Source organism: Sinohyriopsis cumingii, chromosome 1 (genome assembly GCF_028554795.1).
Source record: "Sinohyriopsis cumingii isolate HCF-2022 chromosome 1, ASM2855479v2, whole genome shotgun sequence".
NCBI lineage: Eukaryota > Metazoa > Mollusca > Bivalvia > Unionida > Unionidae > Sinohyriopsis > Sinohyriopsis cumingii.
The window spans coordinates 74206896-74228816 of NC_142961.1; the positions used below are offsets into that span (position 1 = coordinate 74206896).

Consider the following 21921-nt stretch of genomic DNA (forward strand, 5'->3'; position numbering starts at 1 on the left):
TTATCCTGTGGGTTTGAATAAGTGATATTTCTTTGTGCAATCTATTCAGATTTGAGTTATTGATGAGTCCCTAGACATTATTTACAACATAAGCATCCTTGATATATGGTACAGTTCATTTAATGGTTTGTATTTAACTTCAGCATGACATGTGCTCGCAAATTGAAATTTTTTTACAAGCATAAAATTTGTAAATTTTGTCAGGACACTAGGTCAAATATTATGTAAATATTATCATCATACAGTATGTGAATTGCCAAATATGTAAAATGTGAATTGACAACCAGTAAGTTGTGGAAATATTAATATTGCTAATATGATGTAGTCACAAGTGGGAGATCTCATGACAGTAATGTTCATCGGTCCATAGACACTGTTTAGTTTATTGAGATATTTATTGTAAACACTTCCTGTTGCTTACTCTAAGGTAGAGGCAGAAACCTGTTAATTTCAGTGCTGCAAGGTCAAGGGTCAAGAACACTAGAGCTGATATGACTACAATTGGGCAGATAGAGTTCTGTTGATTTAATGAGGACACTTTTGCCAACATTGTGATTTTTGAGGTTTCTGCACAATAAGTTGAGCTTTCAGGATCCAGTTTTCATCAGATTTCATAGGTAGTCTTCATGTGAAGAGAGACACCTTACTTACTGATTTTCTAGCCCAGAGGTGAGAAGTAAGAGGGAAAGGAGCAAAAATGATCATTTTGGGTTCCACGTGATAGGTCTACTTTCCTCAAGTTTGCACATCCAGTTTTCTATCACCTCCATAACTGCATTACATTTAAGGAAGGGCAACTCCCATTTAAGTCAGTGGTCAATAGATCAGATGTCATTGTTATTTGAAATTGAAAAATTATGCTTTAATTTTGATTTGGGTAATGCCTTAGCTAATGGATACATGTACTTCTTCAAAAGTTTACATGGCAACATCAAAACTTGTAGATTTTATCAAACTATGATTTTGTCAGGAATTTTTAAACGAGTTTCAATGGCAACTCTGAGACTAGTAGGTTTTGTCATATTGTGGATTTGTTGTGAGTAAAAATGTGTTGTCAGTTTGAAATTAATATAAAAAAGGCATCATCCAGTAATGTTGAAAAGGATCAATGTATAGGACAGAAATATAACACTGTCTGATATCAGATCTGTACGAGTCACATTAAGGAAAAACACTTTTTTTAGATTCTGACACAGATCTGCATTAATTGACAACAACATGCTCAAGGTATTTTACTTTTTAACCATTCCTTTCTAAAATATGTAATTGACTTTAAGTAATTCTTTTCACAGAATTCGAACAGCTGGCCTTAAAGGTCTGCAAGGTGTTGTGAGAAAAACAGTTAGTGATGACCTTCAAGTCAATATTTGGGAACCGATACACATGGACAAGATTGTTCCTTCTCTGCTGTATAACATGCATGACCAGGGGTAAGATGATTTTCAAAGAAAAGGAGAGATAAAAGAATGGACAAGAGAATTTAACACTACTTACAAAAGTCTCATTTAGGATTTCTTGATTTCCTAATAACAGTGACATTGCTCCCAATAATAATAGTAATGACATAGTAATACTTGTACTAATATCAAAACCATATGTCAGAAGGGAAAAGTGTATTAGGTTTCTGATGGCTTTAGAAGTAGTCAGTAAAAGATCTGTTCTTTATATTTGTATAATTATTTTTCATGGAAGAATATTTTATGTGCTATAAAATCTTGAGAGAACTTGTTTTCCATCAAGCCAATGAAGCCATGTGACCAACTGTAGCTGACATTTCTCAACCTCGAAATCTCCTGGTTCTCTGTGTCTCACTAAATCATTATCAAAAATCAGGGTTGCCTATATCAATATCAGTGCCACTTTCTGACAAATGGAAACTTTCATAGTTGTAATTCTAATCATCCAGACTAAAAAAATAATGTGCAAAATCCGCAGTCTCCATTTTAGAGAGTGGAGCATCTTATCCAGTTTCTGTAAATATCAGATTATGACTTGATCTTAAATAGCAACCATGTAATCTGATGTCATGGTCATTTACCATCAGTGACTGTAGAATCTGATAGGGGGTTTTCCCCGCAAGTGGAGCTGTGAAAACTAGCTAAAAATGGCTGATGTTTACAGTAGGTGTCCAAACATGCTTTTCCATGCAGATTGTTCAGAGGCAACTGAAACATGCTCCCATGCAAATTGGGAAGAGGCATTCACTAGTGCTTCCATGACATTGGGGTAGAGGCATCCAGAGGTGCTTACATGAGATAAAGGGATAAGGGTTTATAGTGAACCAGTAAAGAAGACAGTTTTATCTCACACTATAAGATATTGTGATACTCACTGTATGTGCATTTGTCTTTCAGTCCAACTGCACATCAGTCTGTAACTTTGTATCTTCCCTGAACACCTATGTAAAATTTACTTAGCTTGGTTTATAAGTTGCCTAGAAAGTACCCATCTACACAAGAGGTTTCTCCCTTGAGATTACTTGGGCAATGGAAGTGGGAAGGGAAGGATAGGTCAGAGGTCAAACAGAGTTTGAAAGTTTTTGAATATTTGCGTATTAAACATGGAATATGTATAGAGCAGGAAGACATAAAATATATAAAAAAGATTTTTGGTTATAATTTCTCGGTCTTTGTCATTTGGTTGTTGTTGTTGTTATAGGGTTTAATGCCATTTTTCAGCACAAGATAGGCTATACATGGCGGCCAGTATTAATGGTGGAGGAAGAACCCGGGAAAACCCCGGAAAGAACCACCGACCCACAAGAAGCTACCGGCAAGCTTTCTCACATATCCACATTGGCTGAGCCCGAGACTCGAACACAAGCAGACAGAGGTGAGATGGCAGTGATCCGTGACGGAGAGCGCTTTAGACCACTCGGCCACTTGGGGCCCCTTGTCATTTGGTGGATGTTATCGAGTAGTTTTTTGCCATTGTATTGACTTCCTCAAACTTTAGGATGATCCATACATTTTCATTGAAGTTCACTAAATATATGCTATAAAATCATTTTGAAAGCTATTTAATGTAGAGTTGATGCTTTATTTGTTTCATTTTCTTATTCTAAAAATAAATTTGCTAATAATAATTCTGCTCGTTTTTTTAGGTTTGTTCCAGTTGATCTTGACAGTCACAGAAACGAGGAGGCTCCAGCATTTGTTGCAGAAACTGTATTTCGAGATCTTGTGTGTAGAGCATCCTTTGGAAATATTAAGTCTGTACTGAAGCCTGTATTAGTGTGAGTTAGCATAGTACTCTAGTAGTCTAGTCATTTTATTTATTCAAAAAAATCATCTCACATAAGACAAAATAAGGATTAGTCCTCACAGCAGGACAGGTCATATGGGGTAAGCCAATACATGACGTGTATAAGATACATGTGGTTAGTCTGCATAAATATTGCATTTTTAGACTGAAAGACAAATGGTAGTAGCATTTTTCTGTGTTTGCATTCTAGTATGCATAGATTTTGCCAATTGGTGACAAGAACCATAACCAGTTGCAGATCCAGGTTAGCAGCAAAAATAAATATACATATTTCTTAGTTAGTGTCACAATGACAAGTAATATTTTTGTGTGATTATTATTATTATTGTTAGAAGTAATACATTATCTGCTTCTATTACATTGCTTTTCCTTTCTCATCCAATGTGAGTTTTTGAGAAAGCTGCCATTAGCTTTCCATGGGTCAGTGGTTCTTACTGGGGTTTTCCATGGGTCAGTGGTTCTTACTGGGGTTTTCCATGGGTCAGTGGTTCTTACTGGGGTTTTCCATGGGTCAGTGGTTCTTACTGGGGTTTTCTTGAGTGATACTGGCAGCCAAGTGAAGCCTATCTTGCACTGAGAAATGACACTAAACCCAAAACAAAAACAACAACAACTTTACATTTTTGGGACCACTAGTAACTACTCCAAGCTAATTATACCCTCTTCCAATTAGTATTGGAGGGTCAGAATTGAAAATATTATTATCCCAATCACACTCCATAGTCACAGATAACATACAGAATATCTGGATCTTTTTCCTTGGACTACATGCATAGTATATGTGTGCTAGAGTGTTATTTGAAATTTGCCATCGCTGTAGTCTTCACATCTTTTAGGCCAATCACACACCTTTTTGTGTCAGCAGAGTGTTTATCTCCTTAGTCCTTGCTTCACATTAGTGCTTTCTGGTTTCCTTTTGTTATTATTGAAGGTTTTTTGCATCTTGCTTAGTAAGTTGTGCGTCAGTAAACTGCAGTTTCCTTCTTAGCCTGGTGCTGTGGTAAGTGTTGCTTACCTTGTTTGCTTTCCCAGACTTTTTTTGTTTTGTGTGATTATTTGTTCTCTTACAGTGATTAATGTGTTGCGGGGTATGAGTAGGTGCACAAACAGGATGACCCTGTGTGGCAACCTTCCCATCTGCCTATCATGCACTGGTTATTCATGCATTGTCGGATTTTATGGAAAGTCGTTACACATGCAGAGGGAGGAAGAATGGCCCTGCTTCCTTCTTGTCATTACTGGATGATCCCATCAGTTCCCATAAGGGTTCTGGATCTCTTCATATTTTGTGGGAGTCAGTTCCTCACATGGGGCAGGAAAGTACCATGACCTCCATGGCTCAGCCTCAGAGATAGCCCAGAGACCAAGGGTCCCTGGTGCTCATATTGAAGCTATCAGGACAGGTAGTAAGGAATCAATCTTTCACTCCTCCCAAAGAAGGTAGAACATCTGAGAGCAAGTTGTGCCTCCAAGTTAGTGATGAGTAGTGTCCTCTCAACAGCAGCATCACAGTGATAGAGATAAGCAAATTGCTTCTACCTGAGAAGGAAGAACAGTGATCTGGCTTTATTTGATCTGAAGTAGGGTTGTCTATCAGATCTTTTTTGCTGGAATGGTCTTTCTCCTTCAAATACATTCCCAAATCCATCCCTACTAAAAGGATGATTTTTTTTCTGCTCTCTCATATATGAAGGGCAATAACTCTTGACCATTATATCTCCTTGCCACTTCCAGTTGTCATTAGTTTTTAAGCTTCACTTACATACAATGACATTGTACAAGACACCTCCTGTGAATCCAAAGTCAAATCTGTGTTAAATTCGAACCATTCATAAAGAATTATTTGGATTAATATTCCTTCCTAAACTGGTGGTAAATATTATTATTTTAATTTTGAAAATATTGTATAAAATTTCTACTCTTTATCAGACTTGACAAATTTTTGACCATATGGTACAACATGCTGTTATCGATGCATGTTGCTATTCACAGTTTCTCTCACCCAGTTAGCAGTGGGTGTTGTTTTAGCGACTTATTAACACATTATTTTCCCCGGTGGAGTGCAGGCTTTGCATGCTGCTGCTGATGAAATGGTTAAATGGCTGAGCATGCACTGCACATGATAATAATAATAATTAACACATTGTATCATTAATTTATATATCTTTGATGTGTTTTGTTTTATCTTCTTGTTTTATTGAAAACTGTCAATAAAGTGTAATGCATTCAAGGCTAAGGAAGATGCGCAAGAGTAATGCACTGCATGAACAAAATATACCTAACTAGTACCATGCAGTGTGTTAGTACATGGTTTACAATTTGCAAAAGTCAACCAGGGCAAAGAAAGAGGATGATGACAATGAAGATTTTAAAAGCCTACAAGTAATTATGTTACAATGTGGAATGTACCCCCATTTGTTTTTAATGGATTCAGTGGATCTATCCTTTGCTACCATATAGCCATCTGAAGCCATCCACAATCATCCAGTCAGTTCATCTGGTCTCCAGCCAGTCCATCTGTCTCAGTAAGTGGATCTTACTGAAAGACCTGTCTGTGTCACCAGGCCTATGGCTTCATCTTTCAACAAATACAGAGATCCTAATGATAGAGTTTCTGTCCTAACATGCATACAGCTACATACGGTTACAATTATGGGAATCTTAGTGGTAGATCCATCTGTCTCACCAGGTCCATGGCTTCATCTCTCTAAAACTAAGAGATCCTAATGATAGATTTGTCTGTCCTGTCATGCCTATGGCTGCAATTACAATTATGGGGATTTTAGTGATAGATCCATTTGTCTTGCCAGGTCTGCAGCTTGATATCTTTACAGTTACAGAGATCTTAATAATAGATTTTCTGTCCTAATATGCCCACATCTACATACAATTACAGTTATGGGGATCTTAGTGATAGAGCTGTTTATCTCACTAGGTCTATGGCTTCTTATCTCCATGGGTACAGAGATCCAAATTAAAGATTTTTCCATCACTAACCAGACTGCTGGTAACTGTGTTGACCATATTCCCTGCAATCCATCCAGCCATACTGGTACAACAAAATTATCTGATGGGGCCAGCTTCTTCTTTATTTACTGCTTATCTGCAGGGTATTGGACATGATTTATTTTGAGATGATGGCATTGCATCATCATTATCACAGGAAATGGTTTATTCAAAAATGGAAGCAGTCTGTTAACAGTCTTGTTTTCGATTTTACATTTGGCATCCTTAGCAGTTTTCTGACTGGGGGAAAAACTTGGTTCACCAACATCCCCAACATGCCTAGGTATCAATGGCTCAACATGCCTGGGTATCAATGGCCCAGATTGCCTGGGTATCAATGGCCCAAATTGCCTGGGTATCAATGGCCCAAATTGCTTGGGTCATTGAGAGACAGCTTATCGTTTGACTAGGAGAGAAAAAGAAAGCAGTGAATTCATATCAGTTCAGTATTACATAATTAAAATTAGTTTCACCACCCCCATTATGCTTTATTTCCCACTTACATTATGCTTGTAATGCTGATGTGGTTGGCATGGATACTGAATGCTGATGGGATTGGCAGGGATACTGGTCAAATCTGATGTTCATTTATTGTGTTACGAGTCTGTGCTCTTAAAATAAGTAACAGAAAATAGTAAAAAGCAACAAGTTTTGTAAAATTCAACAAATAATATATTTCCTTAGAATACAAAGTGAAAATGAAAAAAATAGAACTTATAGTGTTGTGAATTAAATCCCCAAATAATCATAGAATGCAGGACACAAGTCCTGATAATAAAAGTTCTGAATAAACTTTAGTAGAAATCCAAATAAAATCCAGCACTGAAAGTGTTGATGTGTCTGTTGTGCCCTGTATCATGGTGTTGTGCCATTTCTTTTATTAAAACACAGTTGTATAATTCCAGGTTAGAACTCACTATAAATCCCAGTGAATGTCTCTGTCCAAGAATATTATTTTTTATGTGCGCTCTGTACTTCCAGACAGAAAAAAATACTGAATTAAATAATTTGAAGAAATAAATTCCAGCCCAAATGAACTTATGGACAAAACAATAATACAGATTGATTCTGCTAGATCTTAAAGGCCAAATGAATAATTTTTCCAGTGACAAGATTATATAGTCCTCTACTTGACCTCAGGTCACAGTTTGCATATTCTTAAAATCACTATTACCTAATAGAAAATAACCTTATAGAAACTTATTAATATTTACAAAATGTTCATTATAATTAGAAGGTCTGTTACTAAAATTATAATATATAACCTGGACTATGTCAAGTATGTCAGGGGAAACCCAGTAGACCCAAATAAACATATTTACTTATATTAATAATAATCCTAATATTAACACTCTTCAAATAGAGAATATTTTAGTTATGTATTAGTTGTTTACAGAATTAAGAAAAGCAATAATTCAAGCTGACATTGAAAATAAACTTGATTTTGGACAAGGTTAATGTTACATTACAATAGCGCATAATGAAATAAAAAACTAACAAACATTATAATTTAAATATACATAACAGTTGTTTTAAAATATGCTTAAATATTTGGTTGAAAGGTCCAAAGTTATGGTTGGTTTCGTGTATTTTTGTATAGTTGGTAGTGAGAATAGATGACAGTTATTTTGACTTGCTGGAATTATCCTACATTAGAAAATTTTCAGACAGTTTGGCAATAAACAACTCCATAAATTTTCTGTGAAGATATATGATTTGTATCTTGAACAACTGTATTTTCAGTGAGAATGACAGATTTACATAGATATCTTACAATGTAGTTTTGTGTTTCAGCCATATTGATAATCATAAGCTATGGTGCCAAGCAACATTGCAGTTTGTGGTGAAATGCTTCAAGATTATCATGTTCTCTGTTCAGGTAATGCTATAAAGCTTTTATACTCCCGTTTCTTAGAGTAGGAATATATAGGATTCAATTGCCCATCTGTATATTTGTTCATTCATCCATTCATTTATGCATCCTTCTTTTATCCCTGTCCAAGTGTAATTCCTATATTACAACACCAGTTGACACCAGACTTGTATATGCACCTCTGAATTATTGAAATAATTATGTGGAAGCTGTAACTCCTTCTTTCCTGCACTTATTGATGTAAAACTAGCACTGTGGGTTCATCTTGGAATGAAGGTGTGTAGCATACCAAAACTTCATCAATGTGACCTACTTCTAGGGTTTATTCTCAATTTCTGGTAAATTATGTCCTGGTTGGATTGTAGCTCCTACACCAGTTGACATCAGATTTGTGCTGTGGGTGCATCGGATAGGTATTATGTACAGTAAAACTGAGTCATTAGATCTATTTTCCAGGTTTTATTCAAAATTGCTGAAAGAATATGTCCACATGGGTGAAAGTTCTCAGTCCCTTGATGGAAATTCTGTCTTCAGAATGTCCACACAGGTCAATCATCCAGATCTGTTGGTTTTTTTGTAGGTAGGAATGGTAAAGGGTTAAAGTGGTTGGAAAGTGTTTAATAAGAAAACATTCAATTATGGATGCTAAATTTTAAACTTTAATTTACTATTGAGAGAGCAAAGAGAAGTTTTCATGCAGTATTCAGTTCACTCAAGGCCCCTCATATATGTTCTGCTGGATCACAAAGTTCATACTTTGCTCATTAATTCAGTGCCCTCTATAGAAACTCAAATAACTCAGTCATTATCTTCCACTGCTATTAGATTCCTACATTTGCCTCAGATGAACGATAGTAGATGGAGGGCAATGAATTATTTGAGTGAGACACCTCAGCTGATTCTATTCCTCCATGTATGGAATAGTTGTTCTTGTTGAATCTTGCTAGAAAGATGTGTAAAAATAATTTCTGCACTGGCTGTAAATGCTGCAAAATTAAATCTCTTGTTGGTATCAGATAATTATAGTACCCCTGTTTTGATATGGAACAGAATGTTCTCTTTTATAAACCTACAAATTGATTTGGTAATGTCTGTCCATCCATCCATCTTGAGAAGTTTGTTAACAGGATTGCACAAATACCACTCAGCATACACATAACGAAATTATGCTGGCATAATTTGGTCCATATATAGATGGCATGATTAGATATCAGGCCAAAAAAGCAACTTTTCCAATTTTTATAAACAAAAATTTAGTTCATGTTTTTTATCTTTAATCCCCATTAATATGGGCAGACATTTTATAGGTCAGTATCTCTTTGATCTGAATTTATGTTTCTGCATAATATTTAGTTTGTTCAGTGACTGCTGTAGAGTAAAACAAATCTTGTTAGAGCAAGCTGTGTAATCGTTTGTTACATTTTGGTCTTAATTTATGAAAATTTAACAATACAAAAGTTTTATGATTTGCAGTCTTCTCATATGAAGTCAGAATGCATTGATAAGCATTAATAATTTTGCTTTCCATTTTCAGCAACAATATGCCTACATAGTGATTCAAGTCTTAATGACCCATTTGGATAGCCATGTAAGGAGTAGTCCTGATATCAAATCCAGTATTGTAGATGTTTTATTTGAATGTGTGCTGATTGCTGCTGGAGGATCTATTGGTAAGTATTATTGTAACACAGGATATGAAATGTAATAAATTAGCATACTGATTGCAGCTGGAGGGTCTACTGGTAAGTATTGTAACACAAGATATGAAGTGTAATAAAGTAGCATGCTGATTGCTGCTGGAGGGTCTGTTTGTAAGTATTGTAACACAGGATATGAAATGTAATAAAATAGCATGCTGATTGCTGCTGGAGGGTCTGTTGGTAAGTATTGTAACACAGGATATTTGAAATGTATTAAAATAGCATGCTGATTGCTGCTGGAGGGTCTATTGGTAAGTATTTACCACAGGATATGAAATGTAATAAAGTAGCATGCTGATTGCTGCTGGAGGGTCTGTTTGTAAGTATTGTAACACAGGATATGAAATGTAATAAAGTAGCATGCTATTGCTGCTGGAGGGTCTATTTGTAAGTATTGTAACACAGGATATGAAATGTAATAAAGTAGCATGTGCATTCTGTACAAAAGAGGCATATACCAAGTAGTCCAGAGCACAAATAAACCCATTTGCAAGGACACTCAAGGCACCTAAAAATATTTCCTTTATGCACAGATGTCCTTGATAAAGAAATAAAATGCAATGAAAATAATTATCAAATGGAACCATAAACATTCTCTTATGAACAGGTGTCCTTTATATGAAAGTGACAGCTGAGAGTGTTATTGATAAGAATTTAATAAACTTGGTTTGTTTTACTCCCTGGTTTTGAACCAATTTTTGGATTTTTATACAAATTTTATTTGCAAAATGTGAAAACTGCCAAGAATAAACATTGTCTACGAGATAGACTTAATTATCAAGGTACTAACCGTGCCATCTTGAATGCATCCACTGGTTTAGTAACCAAGAAGAGTATATGTTGCATTTGTTTATATTGCTCTGTTTCAGTGAGTGTTCTCTCAGCTTAAAATAAAATCGTTTTTGTGTAATTTGAGTTCATTAACAATTTATTTATACATTTATTTTTTGTAGATAAAAAATAAAATTATGCTGATTATATAGAACTCTGAGCTAAGACGGGTTTAAGGTATGCATGCGTTGCTATAGAAAGCAATGTAACAACAGTGAAACTGGATATATCTGGTTTAACAATTTTAGTTCATTTTAAAACTATACGCTTGTATAAAATGGGAACTATATTTAAATTTTATTATCCAAAGTACTAAATTTGCAATGTATTCTGTTACATTTTTAAAAACTTTTCCTATCAAATGGTATAGCCATGCACCAACACATATTAATGAGTTACTCTTGCATCGGATTGCTGAGCTTTTGAGTCACAGTTTTGATGCGATTATAATCAGACTTCAAATGTATGCTTATATCACCAGTATCTTGGACAATTTCATTGACATGCTTGCCATATTCTCAGACAGTGTTGAGGGACTTTTAAGTCCCAAAAGTGTGTTTTGAGGTCCAGTGGTCCAATGGGGGTGGGGTATAAATTTTTTCGAGCTTTATGGGGACCTTACAGGTAATACATCAGTGATAAATGCTTTTGTCTAGTACAGGTGTTAATGTAATTGCTTTTTCAACACAAACATGAGCATGTGCTTATTATTGTCTTTCAGTCTATCTCATGGCTAAAATCAACCAGAAAAGCTTGAGGTGATTTTTAATATTTGTTATTTTAACCAGATTTAGATCATGAAAAAGAACAAAACAAGAGAACTGACCTGAATGTTTAGTTCACTGTGCTGAATATGTTCTGTCTTGCTCTCATGTAACACACAGGTGGTGCTGCTATATTATTGGATGTCATGTAGTCCAGAATGATTTAAATCAATATGGAGCAAAGACTAAAATGCTTTCCCTTGCTGCTGTGCTTCACAAAGTCAAAATCCATCAGCCGAGAGTTCTAAAATTTTGTTTTGCTGATCTTTGTGCACTTTGTTGATGGCGCGTTCTTTCCTGAATCACAGCTTTTGTTTTGATATTTTGCTTTCAAAAAATGAATCCATGTTTATTCTGACTACTGAAATAATCTTCTTATACATTTTATATATGGAATAAAATCCGACTTCAAAGAAACATTGCCACTGTTCACAAACTTGCCTGTAATCTTTAATACAGATTGCTTAAATATTCTTATTCAGAGGAATAAATAACTTTTACTTTTTAACATGCATCTCTTTGCTTAAACAATAACTTCAAATGATTTGGGTTGTTCTTTGTGAACTTGCTTATGTAAATTAGCCTAATGCACTACCCCACAGAGGACTTAACACATCACCCAAGCTACTGTTAGTCAGTTAAGTAATATGTGAAGTGACAGTTGTTTATACCTGACTGGCTTTTAATTGCCTCTATGACAATTAGTTGTATAAACTGTCCCAATTATAGTTTTGCTTTAGCTCTTTACAGTACTGTTTACCATTTAAACATACCACATGTTATGGACATATATTGAGGTGGTAATTTTTTTTTTCTTTGAAGATTATTTCAAAACAACCATTTCTGGGTTTCAGAGTAAAAAATCACAATTTATCCTGACATGTTATGGTATGTATGCAGTGATGAGAAATTATCCATGCATGTGAATGACAGAGATGATCTTAAGTGTAATTAGTTGTTCTTCTTACCACTCTAGAAGCCATTATTCTGACCCAGTTCTGATCAAAATTGGGATAAGAGCTTTTATGAAGAATATTTTGGAATATTATTAGAAGCAGACAGGATCCACAAAGTTAATGAGATCTAGGATCTGATTAACTGAGCTTGTTGAAGTCATACTTTTTACATGATTTTGATTGGACTTCTTCTATAGGCTGTGTTAATGAGATTTGGAGACTATATTTCTTATCCTGTTTCTATAAATGGGTTTATATCTTGAATGATTTCATTTATGAACAAGGGACTACATATTAATTATGCCTTTATCTTAGAACACATTTTTTTTTTATCAGGATATAGTAAAATAGGCAAAGTCAAGATCATATATATTTTGGGAGATAGTGTATCTTGGTTTTGCCCTTACAATGCTGCAGGGATGCAGGGTAGCCATGTGGTCTAAGGCACTCGCCTTTACAGATAACTGGCATCTCACCTCAGTCCACATGGTTTCAAGTCTCAGGCTTAGCCAATATGGGTATGTGAGAAATCTTGCCAATAGCTTCCAGTGGGTTGTTCTTCCTGGGGTTCAGGGTTCTTCATTCAACAAATATATTGGCCACCATGTATAGCCTATCATGTTCTGAAAAATAGAGTTAAATGCATAACAACATCAACAACAATGCTACAAAAGCCTGCCTAGTGAAATGGTCAGCTGTTAAATTATGTAAAGCAGCTGAGCAATATATGGCACACTTGGGCCCCTTGTTTTAAACACTTGCCAGGATATGAAGTATTCAAATTGGCACCCAAAAAATGAAATTTATAACTTGAAAATTGAATATATCTCAACTCTTTTCAACAGGAATTCTTAATCGCCTGTGGCTTTTCATTGATGTTCACAATAAAAGATGAAGGAAACTTTAATTTTGTAAAATACAGTGAATCAGTACAGGTTTGTATGACCGCTCCAGTGGCTTAGTGGTTAGAGCGTCCACAGTGGATGCGGGAGGTGGTGGGTTTGATCCCCGTCCGAGTCATATCAAAGATTTACAAAAATGGTACTAACAGCTGCCTTGCTTGGTGCTCAGCATTAAGAGGTCAGTGTTAGGACTGGTCAGCCTGGTGTCATGATAATGTGACTGGGTACATGTCTACATGTCTACATGTCTGTGGCATGATGCCCCAGTGCTAGACATCACTATAAGCTGCCACCCTGCAGACCTCGTAGCAATATGACTGAAAAATTGTTAAGGCTACATTGAAAAATCCAAATCACACGCACACACACACACAGAGGTTTGTATAGTCTTAACAAAAGCAAACAAACATATGAACTTCTAATGTGATTTCACACTACAGAAGTCTTGCACAATGTAACCAAACAGTCAGAGGTCCTTGAATATAAAGTGAGAGCCTTGATAAATTTATTTATTACTTAAGAATTTATGACAGAGACATCTATTTCAATAGAAAAATATGTTTTCAGTTGTTCCAATTTTAAATATCTCCAAGTTTGTCAGCTTAAATTGCAACATTGAAAGTAGATATTTATATTTTGAAAGTGATACTTCTTATGAAGTTGTTGTTGTTGTAGGGTTTAAAGTGATTTTTTTCAGCACACGATAGGCTATACATGGTGGCCAGTATTAATGGTGGAGGAAGAACCTGGGAAAACCCCAGAAAGAACCACCGACCCACGAGAAGCTACTGGCAAGCTTTCTCACATACCCACATTGGCTGAATTTCTTATGAAGTCATTATTTCTATCCTAAAATGAATATTAAACCAAAATTTGGCTTCTCTCATCATCGCATGTTGCAAAACTATTACACAAGTGTCTCAGTTAACTGCTGGCTGTGCACTCCTATGATTACATTGTAGTGTAACATGATAATTAGCAATACTATTAGTGACATGTACTCAAAAGAAGTATCTGTTTCACAAGATAAATACGTTTTTCTTCATGTGCTATAAATGGAGTTGAAATATGTTCATTTTAGAATTTAAATTTATGCGAATTGGTCATGTTATTTAACATATTTTTACAGAAAGTAATATTATTTATAACATATTTTTGTGCTGTAAAAATCATATTAAGACTTGAAATTTCATATGTACAGATGAATTTAGATTTGTGTGTAATAATCCATCAACATTATGATGACTAAAGATGGACATCAGTCCTCATCTTTTGGATAATGACAAGAACCAATGTATTATTAAGCAGTATGTCAATCACTTCACTCCTTTGTTAGTTATCAGTATCACAAGATGGTAGATACATTTAAAATTTGCTCTGGAAAATCTTATGCTAAACCTTAGTGATCAGAAGTTTCCCTGATTACCAGGTCCATCTGTTTTGGATGTTTTCAACAACTTGGTGAGGCATCTTCGAATTAGTCTTGACAATAAGAGCATGGATGTAGAGAAGAGAAATATGGAGAAGAAATTTGAGGAAGCTATCATTAGTACCATAGGTAAGTAATCATAGTATCTAGCTTACTGATATTGCATTTATGTAGATGTTTGATGTGTTGAATGCCATATCACTATGACCACAATATGTATTGCCTTTAAATCCAGATTGATTTGACAAGACATATGTAAATCATTCTTAAATATACAACTACTGTATATAAATTCATAAAACATATTCCATTACAAAGAAAGTAAACAAAGTTGTGATGAAATATTTTGATTGTCATTTTTTTTGTGAAAGATCACAGAACTGCTGGTGGCCATTATCAGTCATTTAGTGACTGTCTTAACTCATTCAGCCCCGATCCCGTCTGTAGGTGTGATTCAGTTTCTGCATTCATTGGCCGATCCCGCCTGTAGTCGTGAATTGTTTACTGCGTTCAGTGGCCGATCCCGTCTCCAGGTGTGATGAATGTGTGTTAGATACAACGTCTCTGATTGGTTAGAAATGGTTCATTCCAAGAACTAAACAACTATTAAACCAATCAGAAATGATTTTACTTTCGTTTGTGGAAATTTGAATTGTTCAGAAGTCAAGGGCCAAAGTTTGAGAGCGGTTTAACTACACATGTTCTGTTCATGAAAAATCGTAAATAATGGCGGACGGAAGAGTGATTTTTGATGAGAGCAAAAATGCGGAGTTTCTCGGGTTTGATCCTGAAAATATTGAGCAAGCTGAGGAAAGATATGTTCAGCAGTTGGATATTTTGTGGGATTTAGATTTGGACATAGAAGTTTCTGAGATTGAATCGTCCGAAGATGGTGATGCTGACAGCGATGATGACGGAGTTCTTGCGGATAAACATTGCACATAAGTTTGTAAATACTGAATAAATAAGTTGTGAAAGACTTCGACAAATAGGGAAAAAATTACATCAATGTGTCAACAAATTCATTTGAAATAAATGGTGAAAATTTCGTGGATTTTGTATGGATATAAGAAGAGAAATTAAGGTAAGAGTGAATGCATGTGCACGATGTTTTCAAACAGGTAAAAATTATGGGGCACAAGCAGCTAGACACAGCTTTGTACTTCTGAGGCATATCAGCAGAGATACTAAAAACAGTGCTGGGGCCAAATGAGTTAAAGATTATTGTCCATTTTATTAGATGCTACCTTGAGAAGTGGGATATATATGTATATATATATATATATAGTTCATTTTGTCATTCTCTCCATACATTAGTTCATCTGTACATGTGTTTGTCTTACTCTCTGTCTTGACTTCTACTTTCAGTACATCTATTGAAATTCAAGTTTAAGCACATGTGCATCATAAGATGAAAGTATTTCTCACCCCAAACTGGGTCACATTAACCTAATTTGAAAGAGTTTAAAATTGATTTATTTTGTGTGTCTCCACCATAAGGTTTTTCACCATCTGCAGCTTCCAAACTTTACAGATAGCTTGCATCTCTATTAAGGAAGAACCCTAATTTGGGGGTCAAAAGGTCAAAAGTCTGGTCACTGCCTGAAAGAAGAAAAGTTGTTATGGTCACTAACCGAATAAAGACACATGGTTGCTGCATCATATTAGTTCTAAATGGACCAAACTGGGTGGTTTTGCACTTAGAAATGAAGGAAGTCGATCAATTTTGGAGTCAATAGGTCAAAAGGTCAAAGGTTATGGTTACTGTAACTGAATAAAGACCAATGGTTGCTGCATAATATTTGTTCTAAATGGACCAAACTGGGGTGGTTTATGAAGCCAATAGGTTAAAGGTCAACAACATCTTGACTGAAGGATGCAAAATGGTTTCTGCACAAAAATGTCAGTTATCAACAATGCACTTTCACCAGAGTTTGTGGATTACACATTGGGCAAGAAAGAAGCCTGTTGATTTTGGGTCAGAAGTTTAAAGCCATTTACAGAAAGAAAAAAATGGTTGTAATAACATTAGTTCCCATGTTTGTTGAAGACTTGCAGTTAAAGTATGGATCAGGTTTGTTTAATTTGTGGTCAACAGATCAATGGTCAGGGGTTTTTGAGGATGAGAGAATAATGTGTTTTATTTAATAACTTTTGCTGCTTGCACAGACTTTGTTGATAGCTTGCACTTAGGGTTATAAAGGAATCTGTAGATTCTGAGGTCTAAGGGTCTGCATCAAGTTTAGTGTGTGTTATGGGGCTGCAGAGAATATTTAAAAAATGCAGGCATTTAATGAATGAAGGGGTGAATGTGTAGCATCAAAACTTTGTAATTGTGACCGCCTTTATAGTATTATTCAATATTGCCTGGTAACTCTGCCCTAGATTTCATTCCAGAATCTTTTCTTATGCTGTCACTAGAGTTGCAGTATTGGCACATTAGGAATGAACTTGCGCCATGTACTAAAACTGGGTCATAATGTCCCACTTTATATTGCTTGTACGTGCCAGTATTTAGATACATTGTGGTTCCTACTTGCGGAGAACTCCAGAAATCCAGTTTTATTCCTCTGTAGCCTGTATTGGTTCCAAAGTTGTCATGAAATTTTTGTAGATTTCTTCTTTGATTATTATATGTCTGAAAATTCATGAACCTGGGCAAAATAAACCCAAAGAGTTTAGCTTTTTAATTGCTGTACTTCTTTCGTTGGACAAGATACAAAGGTAACACATTTTTCAACTTTGACTTTTCTGATAACTTAAACCACTTAATAATGTTAAATGAAAGTTACATAAAGTATAAGCAGTTATGGGATACTGATGATATACATGAATACACAAACTTAGTTTTGCTCATCGATTGAAAAAAATGGTAACATTTTAATCCCATTAATTGATTTTTATTTGGTTTCCAGGGGAATTTGCAAATAATCTTCCAGATTACCAGAAAATAGAGATCATGATGTTCATTATGGCCAAGTTTCCTCAGTTTACATCTGAGGAAGAATTTGGGTAAGGTTCTCGATTGTAAATGTGTATACAAAGGATTTTATTTCCCCCATTCTTCCATCCATCGACAAGATGATTTCTGTAACTTACAGAAGTTCTCTTGTGGAAACCTCATGTGGCCTACCCATGGTTTCAGGCAGAAGCCTATGAATTTTGCTAGGTCCAAGGTTAAGGTCACTGAAGTTGAAAATGTGAGTTTCCATGGAATACCTGCTGCATGGTTGCATCTAGGATGTGCAATTGTAAAAATCCTGCTAAAAATAAGAATTTTGCACATAATTTTTATAAATCTTTGCTTGCATAATCCAATAGAAAACAAGGATTGAATGCATATTTTCCAAGAAATGTATAACTTCCCCATTTTCCTTCTATTGTTGACCACTGTTTCATTAGTTTGAATAGCAGTAGTGGCTGAAAAATGCCAAATTTGGTTGAACTAATCTCTTAGTTTCTTTGATGAAACAAATATGTCTAATCACATTTGGTTGAATGTAAATAAACATATTCATTTTGTTAAAGAAAATTCACACCTAGTTCAACTGACTACCATTGCTCTCGATACAACTGAAATCAGGGTTCCTAGAGTTTGAAAAATGTAACCACACGACTGTGCCTTGATTTACATTGATAAGGAAAAAGGCATAGAGAATTAGTATTTGTATAAAGTAAGCAGATTCTAAGCTGTGTAACAGGGCCAGTGTGTGCTGCCAACTGTATGAGATATCCTTGATAATTTGGCCTCGGTTGATGCTGTAGGAACAGACCAACCCATCACTGGTTGTTATGGTAGGAAGAAATAGACTCCCTTATCATGCTTGATGCCTTATTTGTATCACTAATATCATTTCATCTACCAACAGTTCTTGGTCCACGCTGGTTTGTTCTGTTCATTAATTTGAATGATCCACATAGACACATATGATAGTATAGTCTGTGCATCACACTTGATGTTCAACAGTATGTTGACTTGCAAGTTCATGTTATAATTTCAAAGAATAAGTCTTTACTTTTTTTTTTGACAACAAAATCAAACATTGATTGTTTTTCATTACTTAGTGATGGACATATGAATGATTTTATGGTGGAAATAAAGATTTGTTACAGTTTTTAAGAGAAAAAGAATATCAATTTTCATTTTCATGTTTTTACACCAGTGATAAAAGAGATACATTATGGCCTTTACTCTTGGTCTGCTTCCATTTTACTTTAAGGTACTTTTATGATGCTCTATGGAGAAGCCCCAACTATGGCCAGATTTGCTGCTCTTTTTCAACTTTAAATGGGGGAACAATACTGAAAGTAACTAGATGCAACCATCCTGGTTAATCACAGTAAAGCAGAATCATCTGCTAATAAATGATGTGTTATGTAAAATATTTTAAAGGCAGTAAAATTAAGAGATTGTAATTAACATACTTTGTTATTATCATTTTTATTCTATTTACATTGTATGGTGATTGTTGAAGCATACACTATGAAATTTTTGTACATAGCTTTGTTTTGAATCTGTGCACATGAACTAATTTAGATACTAATTTTGTGGCCATTGTTTCTTCTTTCAGTGGTAAAATGGATGCCCAGTTGCAGACAATGTTGTTGAAAACACTTCTTAAGGTATGTAGAATAGTATTTATGTAAGATAGTTACCACTGTGATCATCATGCCTTTTCCTTTTCATTTCCCCAAGTTATGGAGAATTAAACCGCTCATGAGAATGTCTTTTCTTTAAAAATGTTCAGGTCATTCTTCTTTATTAGTCTCTTCCATTCAGCATCCATTTCCTTTATCTGGCCTTTCATTGGTTTTCGCCCCGTGCGGGTCTGGGGTTGTAGAATTGGCCCGACGTGCCTCGCTACGTGTCGTAAAAGGCGACCAAGTAGAGGCAACCTGTTTGCCGTGGGTTGTGTCCTGTGTCGGGGGAAGAAAGGATCCTGGTAGTTAAGCAGAGGCTTTCCATGCAATACACTACTTTGGCCTCTACTTCTCTTAGACGGGTGGTCGGGATGGGCCCGGTTCCGACAAATCGGCTGGTCACGCCGAGCCCTAGGAAGTCTTTATTTACTCTCTCACATTCTTTATCTTTCTCCTTGTATCCCTCTTGATACCACCATTGCCTCTATATTCTATTCCTTTATCTTTCCCTTTTCCAAGTTTAAGAAGACTTCCTAGAAGGCGGTGGCTTAACGGGTCAATCGGGGGGTAATTTTACCGACCTTAGAAATTGGCGACTTCAGGGTCAATCAAAGGTAATTTTATCAACTGAGTATGGCATCTGTGTATCCCTGGCACTTGAAAAGTGTCCCCTTGTTGGGCTGCTTGGTGGGTGGGGAGCACGGGTGCTGAATTTTAATTAAGCCAAAATGGAAAATTCCAAAAAAAATCAAAATAAAAGATCGAAACCCTTATCAGAGTCTGACGATGAACCATGCAGTGTGGAGTCATTTCCACGCTTCATGGTCATACAGTCCAAAGATGCCACAAAACCGCTTGCCTCACTATCTCCATTTGTCATTGAAAAGACTATCACTGGATCGATTGGCACACCTAAAAGTGTTAAAAAGTTGAAATCGGGTTGTCTTCTTATTGAGTGTGAGCGACGAGGTCAATCAGACAATATCAGGAAAATGAAAACATTCTTTGATATCCCAGTGACCTCATTCGCTCACATCACACTGAATACGTCCAAAGGCGTGATTCGCTGTCATGACTTGGCTGGAGTCACCGACGCTGATATCATCGAAGGAATGAAAGGTGAAGGTGTCACTGCAGTCCGACGAATATGTATTAAACGTAATAACAATCTGCAGGACACCAACACCATTGTACTCACCTTCAACAGGCCAACTGTACCCAAAGTGGTAAAAGTTGGCTTTTTGCAAGTAAAGGTAGAGATTTACATTCCCAACCCCCTTCGGTGTTATAAGTGTCAAAAATACGGCCATCACGTAGACCTCTGCTCCAAGAGCCAAATATGTGGCCGATGTGGAGACAATGCTCATCAGGAATCTGATTGTAGAGCAACTCCGCATTGTGTCAACTGTGGAAAAGAGCACCACGCAAATTCCATGGATTGCGATACCTGGAAACAGGAGAAGGAAATTCAGAGGGTAAAATACACAAATAATATTCCCTATCCAGAAGCCAGAAAACTTGTACAGGCAAAACAGCCCATCCTGGCCCATCCTTCTCCACTGTAGTGAAGAGCAATCCTAAAACAACGAAGGACGCTCAAACACAAACAGAAGCACCCGATTCAACACCAAATTCAAACACCCCCCATTACCAAGCACAGAAAAACACGGCATCTATTCAGACTTTGTTTAATAATACCCAACCACCGAAATCACCAAAAAGTAAAAAATCTCACGGAAACAGACAACAAAAGGGGTCAGATGACCCCATCAAACTATATAACAGGTTTGGAGACACTGAGAGCATGGATGCAGAAGAATCTGCTCTATGCGCTCAAGGTAGCTCCAGACCTAAAAACAAAAAATTCACCCCAATACTTCCTTCAGAGAAATAACCAAACAAATTCCCTCTGCAAAAGGTCTAACCTAGCTCCACAATCTTTAATTTAAATTTATAATGAAAAACACTATCATACAATGGAATTGTCGAGGACTTAAAGCAAATTACAATGATATTCTCCTGCTTTTAAACGAACATGATCCTGCGGTACTATGCCTTCAAGAAACATTCTTGAAAGATACAGACAATATCACATTTAAAAACTACTCCCTGTTTAACACCTGCTCTCCAAATGTTGATAGGGCATCAGGAGGAGTTTCTGTTATTGTGAACAACAGAGCTCCTCATAGCTTCATTCATTTAAATACCAATTTACAAGCCATTGCTGTAAGCGTCACTCTACATCGAGTGATTACATTTTGCTCTATTTATTTACCACCAAACACTAACCTAGTACCAAACGAACTCGACAATCTTGTTCAACAGCTTCCCGCACCCTTTGTTTTACTTGGGGATTTTAATGCCCATAACATTTTATGGGGATCAAATCATATAAGTGACAGAGGTCACAAAGTTGAAGACTTTATTTCTAGACACGATCTGTGTCTATGTAATACCAAAACACCTACATATTTACACCCAGGCATGGGTACATACACATGCATCGATTTGACAATTTGTTCGCCTTCGCTGCTTTTGGACTATGAATGGAAGGT

General features: G+C 36.0%; 1 protein-coding gene across 5 annotated transcripts in view; it reads left to right on the plus strand.

Moving 5' to 3' along the window:
* The window catches only part of LOC149807126 (protein EFR3 homolog B-like), a 138046-nt gene that overhangs the window by 21176 nt on the left and 94949 nt on the right, over nt 1-21921 (plus strand). For all 5 annotated transcript variants that reach the window (XM_089962380.1, XM_089962388.1, XM_089962401.1 and 2 more), the window contains exons 6-12: nt 1293-1430; nt 3104-3235; nt 8065-8149; nt 9678-9813; nt 14726-14854; nt 17641-17737; nt 19297-19348. In XM_089962380.1, coding sequence (XP_089818506.1) covers nt 1293-1430; nt 3104-3235; nt 8065-8149; nt 9678-9813; nt 14726-14854; nt 17641-17737; nt 19297-19348 — 769 coding nt within the window. The remainder of the gene's footprint in view (nt 1-1292; nt 1431-3103; nt 3236-8064; nt 8150-9677; nt 9814-14725; nt 14855-17640; nt 17738-19296; nt 19349-21921) is intronic.